The 20117-nt window shown below is 41.0% G+C and overlaps 2 protein-coding genes across 6 annotated transcripts in view; both read left to right on the top strand.

Moving 5' to 3' along the window:
* camsap2a (calmodulin regulated spectrin-associated protein family, member 2a) overlaps window positions 1–5684 on the top strand; it is a 45491-nt gene extending 39807 nt beyond the window's left edge. For 2 of the 4 annotated variants that reach the window (XM_082505983.1, XM_082505981.1), the window contains 5 exons: window positions 64–287; window positions 857–929; window positions 2255–2370; window positions 2765–2883; window positions 3377–5684. In XM_082505983.1, coding sequence (XP_082362109.1) covers window positions 64–287; window positions 857–929; window positions 2255–2370; window positions 2765–2883; window positions 3377–3682 — 838 coding nt within the window. In that variant the 3' untranslated portion in view covers window positions 3683–5684. Of the gene's footprint in view, window positions 1–63; window positions 288–832; window positions 930–2254; window positions 2371–2764; window positions 2884–3376 lie in introns of all 4 variants that reach the window. The other 2 variants (XM_082505982.1, XM_082505980.1) reach the window with 1 other exon arrangement.
* Window positions 5685–7012: 1328 nt separating this feature from the next.
* On the top strand, window positions 7013–19696 carry LOC309689280 (WD repeat-containing protein 47-like). 2 transcript variants are annotated; one of them, XM_082505572.1, is made up of 16 exons: window positions 7013–7260; window positions 9121–9311; window positions 9396–9479; window positions 9581–9665; window positions 10226–10534; window positions 10753–11192; window positions 11890–11986; window positions 12880–13052; window positions 13138–13395; window positions 13712–13778; window positions 15077–15234; window positions 15623–15792; window positions 15901–16071; window positions 16304–16435; window positions 17678–17896; window positions 18005–19696. In XM_082505572.1, the coding sequence occupies exons 2-16, from the start codon at window positions 9154–9156 to the stop codon at window positions 18145–18147; spliced, it is 2664 nt and encodes an 887-aa protein (XP_082361698.1). In that variant the 5' UTR covers window positions 7013–7260; window positions 9121–9153; the 3' UTR covers window positions 18148–19696. The 2 variants fall into 2 exon arrangements, with proteins under 2 accessions (XP_082361698.1, XP_082361699.1); XM_082505573.1 differs by lacking the exons at window positions 7013–7260; window positions 9121–9311; window positions 9581–9665 and having other exon boundaries at window positions 9397–9479.
* Window positions 19697–20117: the final 421 nt, after the last annotated feature.

The raw sequence follows: 20117 nt of genomic DNA, 5'->3' as shown, positions 1-20117 counted from the left end.
CTTATATGGTGAATTTAGCATTTCAAAGTATCTTACTCTCCTTCCATCCCTGCATCTGTTCAGACTGAAAGCCGAAGAGGAGCGTGTCAGGAAGGAGGAGGACAAGGCCAGGAAGGAGTTCATCAAGCAGGAGTACCTCCGGAGGAAGCAGCTGAAGCTGATGGAGGACATGGACACCGTCATTAAACCTCGACCCGCGGCAGGGGCCAAACAGAGGCGAGGGCGACCGAAGTCTATCCATCGCGACAGCATGGACTCACCCAAAACCCCCGTGAGGGCTGCCACAGGTAACCATGGAGATGACCCCCTCTCTTAGAGAGGTCAATGCCATCTCGTCTGTCACATCAGTGTCTCGCTGCTGCAGTGCATTGTGCCACCTTAGACTGTGTTAAGCAACCAGCTGAGCGCTGCCTTCCTCCTGATGTTTCCTTAAATGCTGTTTTATATACGGTAGTAAAAATATCAAGCTAATATATGGCATTGATATTAATGCAATAATAATAATAATTAGTATACTGAAAAATTATTCTAAAATAACAAATTAAAACCTCACGTTGAAGGAAGCAGCATCAGTGTATGCATGTGTGATATGTGTATATTTTTAAAAAAGCATTATATGATCTGATTTTACTGAATATGTGTTTAATTATGCATCATATTAGTCAGTTTTGCATGTATTTGTGGTTGTGAGACATTTCAGTCGCAGCACTGAGGCTCTAATGCTGTCGCAGGTGGCACAAAACACCGTGGACAGTCCGGTGGTGTTTTCATTCGTGCTGTGGTGTAATCGTGTCGTGTTGTGTTGTGCCACGTGTGATTATCTCACATCCAGGTTCACGCCAGCGTGTCTTTTCAGTCTCCAGCTTGTCCCTTGCTTCACTCAACCTGGGAGACAACGACAGCGTTCACTCTGAGAAGAGAGCAGCAAGGTGAGATGTTACTGGGTTCTTTTTCCCCCAAAATGAAACAGGTTTAACACTTGGTTTAGATTTTTGTGTTCCATTCAGCAGTAAATAATTTTACTGGTTTAACCTTTTCTACTTGCTGTAAGAGCCTTAAATCCATGCCAGATATATAGTACAGAGTAAACTCGCACTGCCTTCTCAGGCAGAGCACGTGCTGAAGTGCTCTCTGGTGTTACAGTAGGAGTTTTATCCTTCACACCTGCCGTGATGTGCATTTAATTGGACCAGCAGACTAACTCTAACTCTCAGATCTAACATTTTTCCTGTTTTCTCTCAGTCTTCCCTTTTAACGCTTTCCTTTCATGTTGTTTGACACGTCAGAAGTTCTAGTTTAGCCTCTAGCGGTCTCTTCTACTTTCTGGGCTCTCCTAAACTGAGAAGGAGAAGGTTAGTTTTTCTGGTTGACGGTGAAATCTTAAAGGCAATTCATGCTGTCCTGAGCCCAATCCTGCACTGAAAACCCTTTAGACCACAATGGGTTTTGTTAGGGATTGTGTAAGCACTTTAAGCAAAAGCAAATGTTTTTTTGTTGAGACACTCATAACTAACTTCAAAGCAGGTCCGCTATGCTTCCTTCAGTATCACCATCACAAAACAATCACTTTTTTCTTTCCTGCTTACCCTTCTGCTGTGCTGTTCTCACCAATGTCCACACCTGCTTTGGTTATTTACGTCTGATAAAACACCAGGTGATTTATTCAGAACCACTGCTTGACAAACTCAATGCACACCCGAGGTAGAGCATCCATCTTATCAAGTCATAAACACATTTTTTTTATTCAAAGAAAGCTGAAATGACTTGTTAATATGGTCAGTTTAGTTGCACAAGTTGGCCTAATTGCTCTTACTTTGCATTTTCTTTGCTTATATTTACCAAATGCATGGCACAGATCATGTAATTTGGTGGTGTCCATGTAAAAAGCAGCATTTGATTTAATATTGTGAAGTTAAAATACTCCAAATGCAAAGAGTCTTACAGTGAGAGCAAGTAAATGCCAAATCCTGCACAAAAAATGTATCTGAACTTTTTTTTACTGAGCTTAATGCACCAAACTGTATTCACTGCCTGCGCTTGCAAGCTTTGCTGCTGCCCTGGTTATCATGACTTTGTCACACAGCTAAAACCCAAACCAAGTCCTTTCTTTTGATGACCAAACTGAACTGAATAGCAGTGCCTGCAGTATGCTGTGCTGAGTGTTCAGGATCAGCACACATCCAGAGAGGTAAACTAACGGTCTGTGTGTGTGTGTGTGTGTGTGTGTGTGTGTGTGTGTGTGTGTGTTTTCTAGGCCTGACTCTGCTGATGGTTTCCTGTCCCCCAGTCGCTCCAGCAGCAGGAATGGAGAAAAGGACTGGGAAAATGGATCCACCACCTCTTCTGTTACATCAAATACAGAGTACACTGGTAGGTTAACTCAGTACACGTCTTAGTTTATAGACACATATTAAAAGTGGCAAATATTCACAACATACAGTTGTTAAATTAGATCTTTGTTCTATCCATTGGAGATTTGTTTTTATTTTTTTTAATTTTTTTTATGTTGATCTCATTGTCTGAAGCTGGGTTTCCGTTTGTACTGATTGCAGTTCAAAGTAGTGATATAAACAGTTGTTTCTGATTCAAATAGCTCACATTCCTCTGTCAGACTAACTGGTAACCCTACCCTTAGCTATCGTCATACACGATTCAGCAGCAGAAAGAGTAAAACCAAGCAAACAAGTCTTTCCTTTGACATCACTGGAGTGGTTGCTATGGCAACAGTCCCATCCTGATCTCCCTGCCTCCGTCTTTCTTTCAGGACCGAGGCTGTACAAGGAGCCCAGCGCCAAATCTAACAAGCACATCATCCAAAATGCTCTGGCACACTGCTGCCTTGCAGGGAAGGTCAACGAGGGGCAAAAGAACAAGATTTTGGAGGTACATGTCCTTCATAACTATACTTACAGTTGCACTAAAACTGACATGGGACCTTTGACTCTCTTTGAGGTGTATGTTTAGTGTACATTTTCATATAAAGTGGTCTTTAAATTCAGAGTTTTTGTAGATTTGCCTCTGTACACCATCACAGTGGATTTGAAACAATCAAGATGTGATTGAAGTGCAAACCTTTTGAAGACTATCCCATTTCTTTGCCTTGAGTAACTCTTGGCTTGCCTTTGCAGTATGTTTCATTATCCATTCGCACTGTAAGGCACTATCTGATTAGTTATGCAGCATTTGGCATAATCTCTGCAGAGATCATAGCCACTTCACAATTCATGTATCATGAGTGTTTTGTAAGCTGTATATCCTGTTGATATTTTAAGTCACAGATTTATAAATAGGAAAAAATATCTACATAGCACATCAAGTGTCCTTAAGCATATGTCACCTACTTATCTAACCACATTTACTCCCCTGATCTTGACAGGAAATGGAGAAATCAGAAGCCAACAACTTCTTGGTTTTGTTCCGAGATGCCGGATGCCAGTTTCGCGCTCTCTACACTTATTGCCCCGAGACCGAAGAGATCAACAAGCTGACGGGCATCGGCCCCAAGAGCATCACACGCAAGATGATCGATGGCCTCTACAAGTACAACTCAGACAAGAAGCAGTTCAGCCAGATACCAGCTAAGACCATGTCAGCCAGCGTGGACGCAGTGACAATCCACAACCACCTCTGGCAAACCAAGAAGCCAGCCACCCCTAAAAAAGTAGTGCCTGCCCAGTCCTAATGGGACTTGATACCCTGAACATTTCATTTTCCTTCTTTGAACATAACCAGTCTCGGTTAGCACTTCACTGTACATATCCATGAAGATTCAAACACCTGCAATGCCAGTTAGATGAATGCGTATTTATCTTTTGTTTTGTTTGTTCTCCTCATTGCATTCCCGTCCTTTATCCTTCATATTCGGACCAGAAGTGATAAGACTTTAAAGATCACGAACAGCTGGAATGTACGACACTGTCGAGGAATGATGTAAACGTAATCATGTCTGTGTTTGAAAAAGAGATTTGAGACATTGTGTGAGAGCGCGTGTGACTGATTTTATGTGCCAAACATTAAAAGAAAGAAAAAAGGAGACAGTATGAATGCCGGGACATTTTACTCCGTACACTGAAGCTCTGAATGTTTTCAATTCATGTATAGATTGACTTTTGTTCGCTCTACCCTGTTGAAGTGTGGCCTTACGCACGTTTGTTTTAGTGTAAGAGTGAGTGTAAAGCGACAACCTCTTTTGTATTTGGAAGAAACCTCTTTTTTCTTTTCTCACCTGTGTGAGTAAAAGTTTGTACATTAAAGTACGTAAACTCCAAAGGGCCAAAAAAAACCTGATTGCATACAGCTAGCGTTAGCCACACAGGATACATGTGTTCAGCTCAACAAAGCAAAGCGGTTCCAGCTTTTTCAGAACCCCTGTTTTTGAGGAAGTGATTTTAATGAATGCAGGACGTTACTGTAGATCACTGGTTCTCAACCTGTAGGTCAGGACACGTGCAGACAGTTTGTGCTGTACAATGTCAGTTTTCTGGTTTATTTGCATTGCTTCAGCCCAAAAGATCGGGAACCAGTGTTGTAGATCACCTCGCTGCTGGTTCACAGCAGGTTTGTGAACAAATGAAACTCCTCAGTATTATTTATTTTTTATTATGAAATGCTGCCGACTACAACTTGTAGGGTTCTTTGCAGTGTACTAAGATATTGTACAATCACACTCCTGGCCACTGGGATCAGGACTGATATCCAGGCTATAATGACACCTACAAAGTATTTCTCTTTATGTAACGATGAAATATTAACATTAAATTCAAGATGCACACTCAGACTCTTTATTATCATATCTGCACCCAGCTATAAGCCACTTTTGGCCCACCAAAATTAAGTAAGAATAGCTAGAATATAGCACATGCTAGATTTCTCATAGTTGCAAAAGATATGTTCTGTTATTTACAAGGTAAGTGATACATCAAAATAAGTAGTTTCTCCCAGTTTATTAAAAAGGCCACATTATGAAGTGTTTGTGTCATTTTCAACATGTCTATGCGTCTTTTTCACCACAGAAACGGGTTCAACCTGAACAACTAAAACGTGTGTGTTAGCAGCATTTTTGTCCATCATCTAAATGCAGCACGTTGTGAATTTATAGTAACATTGTTATTTTGCTAGATTTATTTTTTTCTATTAACACTAGGATGAGATTCACACAATAATGCAAGGCAGAATAGGGCAGGTAGATCCTTGTTGCTGCATACGGGTAGAGTCTCGCCATTTGGTTTAACCGGCGTCAGCGTTGTGTTACTTTTGCCACTGAATGTCAAATCCAACACCATTTGCAGGTATGATTTCCCCCCCAAAAATAAAGCTGCCAACGTGGTGCTTTGTTTTTAACTGGGGCGTGGGACGGGTGGGGGGTATTTATGACCAAAAGAGACATGTACGTGTTTTTGAAATTGTAATCTAGTACGACTCGGGGAAGAAGTGTTTCAATGTTCTTTACTGGAAGGATGTGTCAGCAGAAAGCTCGGTCTGCCTGCATTTGGCTGTTTTAAGGCCAAGGTTAAAAAGAAGATTATTATTTAAACTGTAATGATATTGTGCAGTGTGTTCATGTGAGCAACTTATTCACTATGATGACTTTGTTTTTGTTTCGTCAGACGCTGTGCCCTCATTCAACATGTGGCTGAACATGTAGTGTCATTTTTCTTTTTCATTTTGCATTAAATAAAATAAAGCATGACATCAGCATGTCTGTGGTGTTGATTGCAAATGAGGGTATTTTTAAAAGGATATGCAAAGAGGGGGTTGTTAATAGAAGCAAACTCTTTTCATGGAAGGATAATATTTAACCATGAAACAGTTTTGGAAATATTAGTCGTAGGGTTCTTTCTTATATATATTTCTAAGATATGGCACTGGACTATTGGTGTTTTCGAAGGGTTTCAAAGCCCAACCTGGTTAATTAGGGTCATTCCATCTGAAATCATCATGGGCCATTTGCATAAAATGTTATGGTCCAAATTCTTTGGTTTGTGTTTTCACACTTTAAATCTGAGGCAATGTTGGAACATGAATATTTCCAAACCTATTAAAGATAAAAGACTGAAATGTTCACTGGTCTTCCCTAACATAAACATGAATGTCTGTATTTTGGGACAAATACATTACAAAAAAGGCTCCACATTTGAGCAGACATAAATACCAAACGTTTCCATTGCAAAACAGAACTGGTGACACTTTTGGAATGCTATAGTTGCATTTCACAGAAATGCAAAGTGAAACATGAAAAATACTTTTAAACAGAAAAATGAAGAATTCATGCTGTATTGAACAAATAGTCTAAATTGTGCCACGTAAACACAAATAGATCAATAGGTAGTCTAGTCCAGATTTGAAATCATAACATTTTCAAGAGGTGGTTCATCAGAAAATGTTCTACAATTATAATTAGATGGAGTACCTTAGATAACGGCAAAGTTAATGTGTTTAGATTAACTTGTTTCCAGTGAAAGCTATATATTTAGCTAAAGTAACAAGGCTGGATTTCTAGAAGCAACTTTATCTGACCCCGAGTACCTCGGGCCAAAGGCTCCACTGTAAATGGGAGCATAAAATAATTTTAACTTAGTTTATGAATCAGTCCAGTGTCGCTACTAAGGCTGTTAATAACACTGTGGTTATTTGACTAAAAAGAATACACATTGTTGTTTTGCTTAACAAATTATTTTAGCCATGGCCAATAAAATGTAGTTAATGACTACAGTAATGAAAATTTGCCATTAAACAAGGGAACTCAAAGAGTAATTTTAAAAGGGTTCAGCCACTTTTTTCATCATTTTGAGTGAATATATATATATAAACCATTTTCTATATTCTAATTAGATGCCCAACTTTCTGATAAAAAAAATGTATATATTAGCTTGACAGCAATTTAAAAACTCGTCTTAGAGATGTTCAAAGAAAATAGCATTTTTATTGTCTTTCTTTGTTATTTATCTTATTTCTTAAAATAAAATAAAATAAATCCTATCCTTTTTTATCTCCCTGAATTTCCTTTGAAAGTTGTCGCGTCCGTGCTGTAGGTGTGACCGCTGGGCGTCGTTGCTACAGTTGATTGGTGGTTTGCGGCTACGTCCGCATGGCAACCGCGAGCTGTGTACAAGAAACGAGGCAGGAGAAAGGAGCTTTCTGGCAACGCAGTAAAGCCTTTCAGCAGTCAAATACATCCCTGCCGTCTTCTTCGTGGACGTCGCTACATCTGGAGACCGCGGGCTTTAATGCGGCGGGCTGTAGGCGCAGACTGACTGACAGGTGAGATGCTGGCACTGTTTCAAGGCGGTGTTTAGCACTGCGCTGTAGTCTAGCACGGTGTGTCCCCAGTAAGGGAGACAATGATTGGCATGCTTATCATTTTTTGCCCTGCATTTGTGTCCAGTGGTGTTAATAGTCGTCACTGGCTGCCGTGCTCGAATAAACAAGGTGTGTCCGAGGACAGATAAAGTGCTGAGGCTGTCAGGTTTGGGCCGCAGACCTGCTCTCACATCCCGGCCCGGAGCTGGGTGGATGTTCTGTCTGTGTATGGAGGGAACAGGGCGGCGTCAGAAGCTGCTCTCCCAGCCTCTCTATGCGCTTCCTTAAACATACAGGGCAAGTGCACCATACATAATGAAGACCCCTCCATGTCTTTGCTGTAGCTGCCTGGGTGATGTTGCAGTGACTAACCATTTAAAGACCCAACCTTGGAACTGCATCTTTGATATGTTCCAGTATTTAAACTATGAGCCATTTAGGGACATTATGCATATGTGCAGAAACACCACAGATGCCCTTTGAAGCATAAAGCAAGCCTCCAGCAAAAGGGACATCACAGAAAAATACAATTTAGTGACCGAGTTTAAAAGTGCAAAGGAGTACTACGAACTTACTTGAACCATCATAATAGACTAGAGTAAGAATTTAATTAAAGTGCAAAAATTAGCATTTTGCAAAATTAGACACCAGGATCATCAATGGGAAGGTTAACGTTCTCTAGGCGTTAAGAAAGAAAACACCTAATAACCTCGAACAGTATACTGATCTGGAAATTGGAGTGACACAAGGGAAAAGCATGTAGCATTATCTGTTAACCATAGTACAGACAGTGTGATGAGTCTCACAGAGTCCAGTGATGTGAGAGAGGACGTAAGCAGAGAGATGAATTCTGAAGTGTAGATAAGTTGCAATGTAGGGACAGTTTCATTGTGCTGACGGACAGTGGCCTAAATTATGCTGGAAAAGCTCCCAACAAGTTTTTGAAGGTAGAGAAGTAGAATATTCTACAGTGGCCAGTTTAACCAGCTGGTCTGTATTCTGTCAAGTATGAATTTCACTTGGTGTAAGCAAACCCAAAGGGAGAAAGACACATGAACAAACAACGGCTGCAGTAAAGCTTGTGAAAATAGAAATAATTTAAAACATGGTTTATGATTAAGTGATTGTTTTCCAGTTACATTTTCAATTGGATATGAAAACAATGTGTTGTGTTGGTGTACAGATCGAGAATTATAAAAAATTATAAAAACTGGAATTCACCTCCGTTTTTGTTTGTCATGTATTTTTTGCAAACAGGTGTGAAAAATTTGGGAATGCATAAACCAAAATGTCAAATATAAGGGTCAAAGGTTGGATTGGTTTTGGAAAATGTGAAAGATGAAATACATTTTGGACTTTTAACTGTATTTATATATGTTTTACAGCTTTTCTCACAGAAAAAGAACTCCTCCTTAGCCAATTACACTACAGCAAAGCAAATAAAGTAATAAGTTAACACTTGAATAAAGAAATGTCTTTCTTTAAATGGATCTACAGGAAAAACAGACATTTTCAAACAAAACAAACAAACAAAAACTTTGTTTTATAATTAGAGGACAGTTTGGGTTATGAGCCACCAGAATTTCTGTAATTTTACACATTTATTTCTTACAATTTAAGGCCAAAGAGTCATGCTGACAGATTATTTTTCCATTTATTTTCACTTACTACAGTATTAATATTACAATTAGAATAATTTCCTTAACATTGGGAACATCAGCATAAGTCTTTCTTCTTTTGCTGTGACCTTTCCATTAACAGGCTTCTGCCTTGTCTCTCTGTTTTCTTTTTTGTTGTTTTTTTTGTTTTTTTTTTGTACAGCCAGCTATAAGCTGCCCCCAAAAGATCTGCAACATGACAGCAGAGGAGACGATCAACATAAAGGAGGCTGAGGTGATCAAGCTGATCCTGGACTTTCTCAACTCCAGGAAGCTGCACATTAGCATGCTGGCTCTGGAGAAGGAAAGCGGTGTTATCAATGGACTATACTCTGATGATATGCTTTTCCTCAGGTACACACACTCATATGGCACAAGCGGGATAGAGAGAAGTTTTTCACAGGATTCTTAAATTGTTCATTTGTTGTTTTTAATCAGGCAACTCATTCTGGATGGCCAGTGGGAGGAGGTGATGCAGTTCATTCAACCGTTAGAAGGAATGGACAAGTTTGACAAGAAAAGGTGAGAGAAGCTATATGTGGCTGTTTCGTACCGGTCTTCACACAACAAAGAACATTTTTAAGCGTACTTGTTTGTTAGCACGTTTGCACTTGTGTTTCCAGGTTTCGCTACATCATATTTAAGCAGAAGTTTCTGGAAGCCTTGTGTGTTAATAATGCCATGTCGGCTGCTGAAGACCCTCTAAATGTATGTGTACTTTTATATATATTTATGTCTTTGAAATGTATTATGAACTAGATGCATGTTTCCTAGCAGCTGCTCGTTGCTCAGTATAGCAGCCTGTGCTTATAAAGCTACGTTAATGTAAATTCTCTGCAGTAAAGAGAATTTTAATCTTGACTAAAAAGAAATTACACATTATAGTACTTGTTAAAGTATAGCAAGTATAATCTCTGAGATACTAGTTTAGCAACAGTTTCTTTCTATGATTCGCATTATTTTTTTGGATGATGCCTACTTTTTTAGAGCGAACCAGTGTTAAAAAAAACAGTCTGTTACGGGCCACATAAGCTCTCTACTTGAGCACAGAGAAGTAAAATTGACAGGTGGGTTGGTATCTCCTTAAGCTGGTAAAAAGCCAGTTTCACAGCAGGCTTTACTCACTCCCATCCTATTGTGTGATAATCTGTGTTTGTAAGGAACAGCTAATGTCATCCTTTATCTGTCAAAACACCAGTGGGCTTCTGTATTGAGCACCCCAAAATATAATCACTGTCTTGCCCGCCTGAATTTTTCTGCTTTTACAGCTAGAGATCACCATGCAAGCGGCAGTAAAGTGCCTGCACAGTCTGGAGGAGTTCTGCCCGACCAAGGAGGACTACAGCAAGCTGTGTCTCCTCCTCACACTGCCACGCCTCACCCATCACGCAGAGTTCAAAGACTGGAATCCGAGCACGGCACGAGTGCATTGCTTCGAAGAGGCCTGCGCGATGGTAGCTGAGTTCATCCCTGCAGACAGAAAGCTGAGTGAGGCGGGCTTCAGGGCTAGCGGGAACCGCCTCTTCCAGCTGCTAATCAAAGGGATCCTTTATGAGTGCTGTGTCGAGTTCTGTCAGGTAATCTGATGCGCTATTAGTGAAAAGGGTTACAGTTAGGCTTAAGTGGCTGATAAAAGGCTCAAACCTGCAGAGGTGTTCAAAACTACTAAAAAAGGGTTTTATTGCAAAGTAACCTATTACTTTTTTTTTGTTTAAAAAAACAAACTGTCTGGTTTTTGCACATTTGTGTCTCCGAAAAAATAGAATAGGTTTTAAGAAGCTTTTCTGTTTTGTAGAGTAAAGCAACAGGAGAGGAGATCACAGAGGGCGAGGTGCTGCTTGGCGTGGATTTGCTGTGTGGGAACGGCTGTGATGAGTTAGATTTGTCGCTGCTCTCCTGGCTGCAGAATCTTTCCCCAGGTGCCTTCACCTGCGCCTTCCAGCAGAAGACCCTCAACATCCACGTGGACCGGCTGGTGAAGCCCAGCAAAGCTGGCCACGCCGACCTCCTTACTCCATTAATCAACCGTCTGTCCCCGTGCCCTACCTCACCCTTTCATCAAAGACCTCATTCGGCCGACACCTACATGTCGAGATCCCTCAACCCAGCTCTGGACGGCCTGTCTCACGGTTTGGCGGCCCAGGACAAGAGAGGCCTGGAGACAAACATGAAGTTCGCTCTTAGCCGGAGCCTCGTGGAGAATAACGTGCATCAGCAGGACGATTCACCTGAGAGGTAAAGTCAAAGAAACTGGAAAGGGATATTTCGTACATCTTGTTGGGAGTAAATATAAATGTTATTTTGCAAAATAAACACTGAACTTTCCCTGGTGTCAGGAAAACAAATTGCACTCATTCAGCATTCTAATTAGAACTATGCAGTCGAATCAAACTTATAAACCCCAGAATAAAAATGCTGCTTGACCGGTCCATGCAAAGATTCATTATTTAAATCCTGCCTACAAACAACTAACCACGCAGGCTATGATGTAAAACCTTTTCTTTATTTAAAATTCCTCTAATGTATGTTATTATACTTTTTAAAAATATATATATATTTAGGATAGATGTCTGCCAGACTGTTGCTAGTTTGTTTTACAAGGTGACTGCAAATAAAATGTCACAATTCTAAGGTTGAGACAGGATGTTGGCCCCACCTGTTGGATGTAGTCAAGCTGTACAACTAGGTGCAAAAATGCATCAGTGTTGATGTGATATGCACATATATGAGATCATAGTTAATGGATTTTATGCAAAACAGCAGAAATATTATTGTAGCTGACACAAATCTAGACTAATCTTCAATCACAGGTTAATTAAGAGCTTTTTAATTTGACTTTGCTATTATTGTTTGCATAACCCTTATAGATAAAATGTTTTTGACTTGAGATATAAAATCAGATAAACTGATTGATACGTCTTCCTAACTATAGGAAGCACCCACAAGGGCTGGATGGACCAAACAGCACACGCACACCTCTGACTCCTGGAAAAGATGGTGGGCCACCGTGCAGCACAGAAACACATGAGGTATGAACTGCAGGCCGTAAGCAGCAGACTTATGTGCATGGTTTAAGCCTGAAATCAGCCAGTGTCATCTGTTGTTTAAAGGTAAAAGTGAATGAATGCCAGGCTTCACCTCCGGGTTCTCAGAACAAAGTTGTTTCTCGACTGTTACGAAGAAAAAGCAACAGTTAGCTGTCTGGTCACTTGAGTCAAAGTCAGTGAAAGATTTTCAGTCTGGAGTTAAAGACACAGAATGAATCCCCCCTGAACTGTGTGGTCTTAACGCCTTTATTGCATTATAAATCCTGCCTGAATTCTATACTACACGTCCACATAGGGCACTTGCACCTTGCTGCCCCCTGTCCCAGTGTAGCGAGGTGGAGCTCATGGACACTGGAAACACATAATCTGCTTTGATATGCAGCCACATCCAAAGATGGCCTCCTGCTTTCATCATCACTCATCTTTATACATTTCAGGTCCCATCTAGAAGAGCATAGTACTTGAAGATTATATCACCACGTGTGTGTGTGTGCATGAAAAGTGGTGAGAGGCCTGAAGGATAATATACTGTTGACTCAATGCAATGAGTTCCTTGAAAACTTTTTTATGGGGTGGATGATGGAGGACAAGGCCTTGGGAGTTGAAGAGTTGTCAGCAGTGGCTCTGGGAACGAGTTTGCCTTTTATAATCTGGTGTGTGTGTGTGTGTTTTGTGTGTGTCTGGACACTTCCAAGCTTTGAAGCACAGAACAGTGAAAGGCACTATGAATTATTCAGCCTACAGGGCCTGCTTTGGTAAAATAGAAAATACAGTTTCAGGGATTTCTACATTTTCTGCAGAAACAATTCAACTGTTTGGGTTTTTTTTTGGGGGGGGGACTCATTTTGGTGGCTTGTGTCCTTGTCTGTGTCCAGCGTCGTGACTCCACTGAGCACATCCAGGAGTATTACAGACAGCGGCTCCGCGTGCAGCAACATCTGGAACAGAAGCAGCAGCAGAAGCAGCTTTACCAGCAGATGCTGCTGGAGGGGGGAGTGAAGCCCCAGGATGGAGCCCAGCACAACCTCACAGAAACCTTCCTCAGCAGGTGAGGATGTCATTCCTACAGGATTTGATGTCAGCGAGGAATGAAACGCAAGCCGGGTGCTACGACAGAGCTTGTCTTTGTCTAGATCCATCCAGAAGTTGGAAGAGATGAATGTGGGCATCGACCACCGTGGAGAGGACATGATGGCGCAGCTGGGCCAGCAGTGGAACGGGCTGACGGGGAACAACAGCACATCTAGCCCCAGGGTGCCTGACACCCGTCACACCCCAGATAAAGGACCGCCGAGGGACAAGCCAGGTGGGGTGAGCAGCAGCACGCCAGTAAGCACCGGGAGCCACAGCTTGCCGTTGCTCAGTGAGTCCCCAGTTCCTCCCAATAAAAGGTAAGAGCCTCCTGCTATTGGTCTCCACCGAAACATCTTAACTTGTTAGAAGTTAGGCTCACATTTTGCTGGTGTGTAGGGAATGCTTCTAGTGACTGTTCAGCTGCTAATTAATTGAAATAGAACATGTATCAAAAAGAAGAATCAGATTTCAAAAGGCTATGTTTGCTATGTGTAATGCAGCTTTCCTCATAGCCAGCATTTGCTAATTATTATCAAATATTTGAAACATGTCACTCCGAGCTCTTATTGATGGGAACCAAAAAAACCCAATGTTTATGACTTGTTTATGCATTGTTCTTTTTTGTGCTCAAAGAATCACTGGCTCTGGTCCTACAGTCCAGGATGACTCCACAAGCTCTGCAACACGTAGCACACACGAGGTATGTAAGCACGCTCTGTTGATATTTAACTTCCATACATTCCACATACAGTGGTATGCAAAAGTTTGGACACCGCTGATAATTTTCATGATTTCCCTTCATAAATTCATTGGTTGTTTGGATCAGCAATTTTATGTAAATATATCATATAGCAGATGAACACAATGATATTTGAAATGAAGTTTATAGGATTTACAGAAAGTTTGCAATAGTTACTTAAACTAAATTGGGCAGGTGCATAAATTTGGCCACCCCAACAGAAATCTTCCATCAATATTTAGAAGATCCTCCTTTTGCAGAAATAACAGCCTCCAAACCTGAACACTTCCTATAGCTTCCAATGAGAGTCTGGATTCTGGTTAAAGGTATTTTGGACCTTTCGTCTTTACAAAACATCTCCAGTTCAGTCAGGTATGATGGTTTCCGAGCATGGACAGCCCACTTTAAGTCACACCATAGATTTTTAATAATATTCAGGTCTGGGGACTGAGATGGCCAATCCAGTACCTTGTACTTGTTCCTCTGCATGAATGCCTTAGTGGATTTTGAGCAGTGTTTACGGTCGTTGTCTTGTTGAAGTATCCAGCCCCAGCGCAACTTCAACCTCAAGAGACACTGTTTGTGGCATCCTTCGCCTCGGCTTATCTAAGATTTTTCTTGACCTGTCACTTCCAGCCTTAACTTGAACTGTGCCTGTGGTCTTCCATTTCCTCACTATGTTGCTCAAAGCGGAAACTGACAGCTGAAATATCTGAGATAGCTTTTTGTATACTTCCCTAAACCATGATGTTGAACAATCTTTGTTTTCAGGTCATTTGAGAGTTGTTTTGAGGCTCCCATGTAGCCACTCTTGAAAGAAGATGCAAAGAGGAGAGAAACATGCAATTGGCCACCTTAAATGCCCTTTCTCATGACTGGATTCACCTGCGTATGTAGGTCAAGGGTCAATGAGCTTACCAAACAAATTTTATGTTCCAATAATTAGTGCTAAAGGTATTCAAATCAATAAAATGACAAGGGTTCCCAAATTTATGCAGCTGCCTAATTTAGTTTAAGTTACTATTGCACACTTTCTGTAAATCCTAAAAACTTCATTTCACTTCTCAAATATCATTGTGTTCGTCTGCTATATGATATATTTAAATGAAATTGCTGATCCGAACAACCAATGAATTTATGAAGGAAAATCATGAAAATTATCAGGGGTGCCCAAACGTTTGCATACCACTGTGAATGCTTAAACGCAGCTGCAAACTTCATGACAATGTTTGGTTTATTTTTTTTATCTTCCTGTGAAGCCCGCAAAGTGCAAAACACAGTTTGTTAAGGTGAGCCAGCTCGAGGACACACAGGCAGTGCGCGCAGTGGCCTTCCATCCCGCCGGTGCGCTTTATGCCGTCGGCTCCAACTCAAAAACCCTGAGAGTGTGTGCCTACCCGGAAACACTAACTGCCAGGTGAGAGCGGCTTACAGGGACCTACAAATCCACACTGTGAGATATTTAATTTGTAATTGAAAGCCACAGAGATACATGTAATTTTTGTATCTCTAGAGCAATTTTGATTACTTGAACAGCTTACTTCCTTTTCTTACTTTGAAAAAAGACAACGACCCAATATGAGCAAGCATTTGGCGACAGTGGGAAGGAAAAACTCCCTTTTAAGAGGAAGAAACCTCAGGGAAGAGCAGCCATCTGCTGCAACCGGTTTCATCAAAATGAAAAATAAAATTCACTCATGGAAAAAATCCAAAATAGGTGGATTCAAGGAACCTTTTTAATTTTTTTTTTCATGCCTTCATCATTTTTTTTATCTGTCTGTGTCCATGTTTGTTTGCTTCTTTAGTGGTTCTGGTGGAGTGAAGCAGCCGGCTGTGCGCTTCAGGCGGAACAAACATCACAAGGGCTCAATCTACTGCGTCGCCTGGAGCCACTGTGGACAGCTTTTGGCCACTGGCTCCAATGATAAATATGTCAAAGTCTTGCCTTTCAATGCAGACACCTGCAATGCCACAGGTACACACAATAAGGAAAATATTAGAAAAATAAGTTTAAGCTGATGCAGAAACTCATGTTTCTTCTGTTGCTAAACTGCTTGGAAACATCTGTACTCTTGTGATTCAGGCCCAGACCTGGAGTTTAGCATGCATGACGGCACTATTAGAGATTTGGCTTTTATGCAAGGTCCTGAAAGTGGAGGATCTATTTTGATCAGTGCTGGAGCCGGGGACTGCAACATCTACACTACTGACTGTCAGAGAGGACAGGGCCTTCATGCCCTGAGCGGACACACTGGTATGTCCCCGTTTACCTGCAGCTGAGAGATTGGTCTAAGCAAACTCTGGATAGGGGTTTTCAAAGTGTGGTCCCCAGTAGTGTTTTATGGTATTGTCTGCTTCATTCATCCACTGTAGGTTCTTTGAAACACAAATTTAGCACGAGTACCAACATTTATCGCATTTATTGCAAAGTTGTTGAAAAGAGTTGTTGTGAACAGAGCTCAGATATTATGTGCTGTTTTGAACAGGTCACATTCTGACTCTGTACACATGGGGAGGGTGGATGATTGCTTCAGGCTCACAGGACAAAACTGTCCGCTTCTGGGACCTGCGGGTGCCCAGCTGTGTTCGGGTGGTGGGCACAACTTTGCATGGCACAGGTGAGTCATACTGAAACTTGCTACTTTGTTTGATTGGAAATGGTTTTTACCACACTGCTACAGGTTAGAGTGGTTTTACAGGAAGACACTTACACTTTTATGAAGAGCACGACTTCCATAAATTAGAAAGGAAAAAAGAGAAATTAAAGACAGAAATCAACTGACGCTTCAGGGCAAGTCAAAAAATATTTGAAAGCTACAGTTAGTTATTTTCTGAGGTTATTTAATATAAAAAAATAATATACTAAGATATACATGATTTTGTATGTAATTACATCAGTATACATTTATTACATTCTCAGAAATTTAGAACTAATCCAGTAAAAATAGAAATATGGGGAGGAGGCACCAGTTTTTTTGAAATGTTGGCCATGTTGCCCAGCTATCTTGAACACAGTGGATGAGATGGACATTGTTGCTCTGCCTGGTCTTGGTTTTTTATGTATGTGGCTAGAGACCAACTATATATGTTGTTAATCGCAAATAGCTCTTTCACACTATATATTTGCTATTTCCACTTTATCCTCTTCCTCCTCATCTATGGCCTCGTCATGAACTGAAGTGAGAGCTCTAACACACGGAAACATGCATAAATGTGCATTCCCCTACAGCAGCCACTGTAGCTAGGATGATATTTTAAACGCTGTAACTTTTAAAAATATATTGAAATATGCATCCAGTACAGTTATATATTTATACAGTTTATATTTAAAAATAAATGTCTCTTTGTCCTGATTGCTCTCCTAGCATTAGCATTACCTCAGCTATCTGTTCTACCCAGTTACAGCAAAAAATCATTTAGATGATGATTAACAGTTCAATAAAATCTTGTTTGCTGTCTGGGTTATTTGTGATAATATTAATCCACTGATATCGCATTATCAAACACCTACCTGTCTGATAGCGACATGAAGGACACCTAAAGTAGGAGCATATCTGCTGCTTGCATGTTTGTAGTTTGTCAGCAGCCTGTCTCTTATGAAACTCTTAATATGAACAGCTGATGAAACCATAATCAAGCGCTGCACTCCAGTAAATTGAAATAATAAAACAAGTGTTTATCACTGTGGTGTAGTATTCGCTGATGACAACTGTAAAACATTTTGTCACAGTTTCCCTTTGCAAATGCAAAATGCCTGGATAACGTTTAAGGCTTTGAGTGTCAGAAACTGCTCCTGTCAGCAAAATACTTTTTAAGCTGTATCCAACAACATGACGTTCTTCACACTGTACGTTACTCAGGAAGTGCAGTTGCTTCAGTGGCAGTGGATCCCAGCGGCCGCCTGCTCGCCACCGGTCAGGAGGACAGCACCTGCATGCTGTACGACATTAGAGGAGGCCGCATAGTGCAGACGTACCGCCCCCACAGCACTGACATACGCTCTGTGCGCTTCTCACCGGGAGCCCATCATCTCCTCACTGGTTCCTATGACAACAGGATCATAATCAGCGACCTTCAAGGTAGCTTGAAATAAGTCATTGTTTGAAGTGAAAAATCAAATTTTGAAGCACTTAAAATTGTGTTTGTAAGCTCCTCCTGTGTGATATTTCCCCCTTCTCTGACCCCAGGTGACCTAACCAAGCCCCTCCCTCAGACGGTGGCAGGGGAGCACTGGGACAAGGTGATCCAGTGTAGGTGGCACCCACACGATCGGACCTTTGTCTCCTCGTCTGCGGATCGAACCGTCATCCTCTGGGCTCCAGGCCCGTGAGATTTAGAGAAAGAGCACAAGAGCACAGTTTCCACATACACCCCAGCTCCGAGGTGTATTGGTGTGCAAAACATGCATATCGTAAACGTCAAGTTGTTTATATGTTTAAAGATAAGTGCACATGTGCGTACAGTAGGGTGACAGGTGCACTTTTGAGCCAGAAAAGCCAGTCACTTTAAGGAGGACACTTTCTACGTATGTGTGTATATGAATGTCCATATATGTCTTTGGGTATGTGCCAATGTGTGCTCAAGCAACCATGAATTTCTGGAAATCTGAGTGTATATGGCTTTGCAGTTTGAGTCAAATTTAAGGAAAAATGTGAGGTTGAATTTCTAAATATACATAGAACATGTCTGTGTTCGCTTGATACCTTTCAGCTTGTGACTTTTATAATTTCAGCAAAGATTAAATGGCAAATGTGATACAGAGTATAAAGATGGTCGCTAATGCCCATCTTAAAAAGCACTTTACTTTACTTTGACTGCGAGCATACTTATCTTATATTGTAGCTCATCTGTCACACTGCCCAAGCAAGTACACTCAAAACATGGAGGTAAACAAAGAAGTAGGGTTGGTGTAATGTGACATTTAGCATCTTAACACAGCAACTCTTTTGATAATTTCTGCAGGAAGGAGCGACAGAATTTAATGTTCTGGAGAGAAGCCACATTTGGTTATGCATATCATAACGTGCCTTTTTTGTAACTGTTGTGTAGTTTTTTGGATGTCTGGATTGATAGATTTGTTTTTTTAATTTGCAGCTTTATTTTGGTATTTTATCACATGCCTTTTGTCAGCTGCAAGTTCAAACAAGGTTACTGCACCCATCAGCATCACTTATATGCATACAACAGTTTATTCACTTACATGAAAGCTCCAAAAAAAGAGTACCACTGGGTGTGAGTTACAGGCAGCACCCGAACAAGTCGAGTTAAGCTTTAGGAACCTCTTCTTGGGAACTCTGGTTCGAGCGCATGGAAGTGTTTACCTGCAGTCGGTCGATAAATTTGACAAGAAAAAAAAGTCTTAAATCAGAGATGTGGATTCACGAGAACCCGTGTCCCAGAGAAGGTTTAGGGATTTATAGTGAACTTTACAATAGAGTCCACTAAATGCAGACAACCATGAGAGTCTCTGTATTTTGGATCAGCAGGCTAATGTCAAAACAGTGGTAATGATGCACTTTAAAGAGATGCTTCAGGACTGCACAGTGTGAAACACCAGTGTCATTGGCTTGTTTAACTTTTAGCTTCACTTTTTTGAGCAGCCTGGTGCAAGTGTGAGACAGAGACGAGGGTACAGGCTGAGAAAACGACTGACCTTTGTGGGATTATCGTATTGTGCTTTACATTTTACCTTATCTGTGACTCTTGATGGCATATTCCGTGTCACTGTCCACCTGTAATAGTTACATGCACAAATGTGTCACAAGTAAGACAAGTGCCAAGGGGTCATTAGGGTTCAAACTGTTAAAAAAATAAAGTAGTGGCTGTCTAACACACCTTCTTTTAAGGAATACTTTGAAACAAACTGACAAAATAAAGATATCGAGTGAAGTAATTGATGTGTTTCATCTTTTTTTTTTTTTTGTATCAATCACACACACCCACTGGCTGCTCGTTTAGCACAGCTTGTTAATACTGGGTTGGGTCCAGACATGTCAGCTTATACCTAATAAACTGACTGGTGAGTGTACATCACTGATTTAAATGATCTTAGAGCCTGTGCACACAGGTAGGTGCAAACATAGTTATGTGCAAGTGCAGGGCGCACATGGGTTCACCTTTTCCTCTGTGCAATTGCCAACATAAGTCTGCTACTGCCTATCCCAGCATACTCCCATTGCTACATGGCAGTAATACAGTTTTTGGCCTTTGATAGAAAAGCAATTTATACATTTTCACAGCTTGCCAAGTCTGAGCCAGTATTTTCTAGGAAAAAGTTTGAAAAAAAAATGATAGGAAGTC

This window comes from Aulonocara stuartgranti (assembly GCF_965226115.1).
Source record: "Aulonocara stuartgranti genome assembly, chromosome: 15".
In the NCBI taxonomy this organism is placed as follows: Eukaryota; Metazoa; Chordata; class Actinopteri; order Cichliformes; family Cichlidae; genus Aulonocara; species Aulonocara stuartgranti.
The sequence above is the reverse complement of the archived record's forward strand: the minus strand, read 5'-3'. Positions and strand labels throughout refer to the sequence as shown.

Coding starts and splice junctions, on each gene's coding strand:
- LOC309689280 (XM_082505572.1), top strand. CDS start 9,154: ATGACAGCAGAGGAGACGATCAACATAAAGGAGGCTGAGGTGATCAAG. Junction 16,436..17,677: donor CACAACTTTGCATGGCACAG/GTGAGTCATACT, acceptor TACGTTACTCAG/GAAGTGCAGTTGCTTCAGTG. Junction 17,897..18,004: donor CATAATCAGCGACCTTCAAG/GTAGCTTGAAAT, acceptor CTCTGACCCCAG/GTGACCTAACCAAGCCCCTC.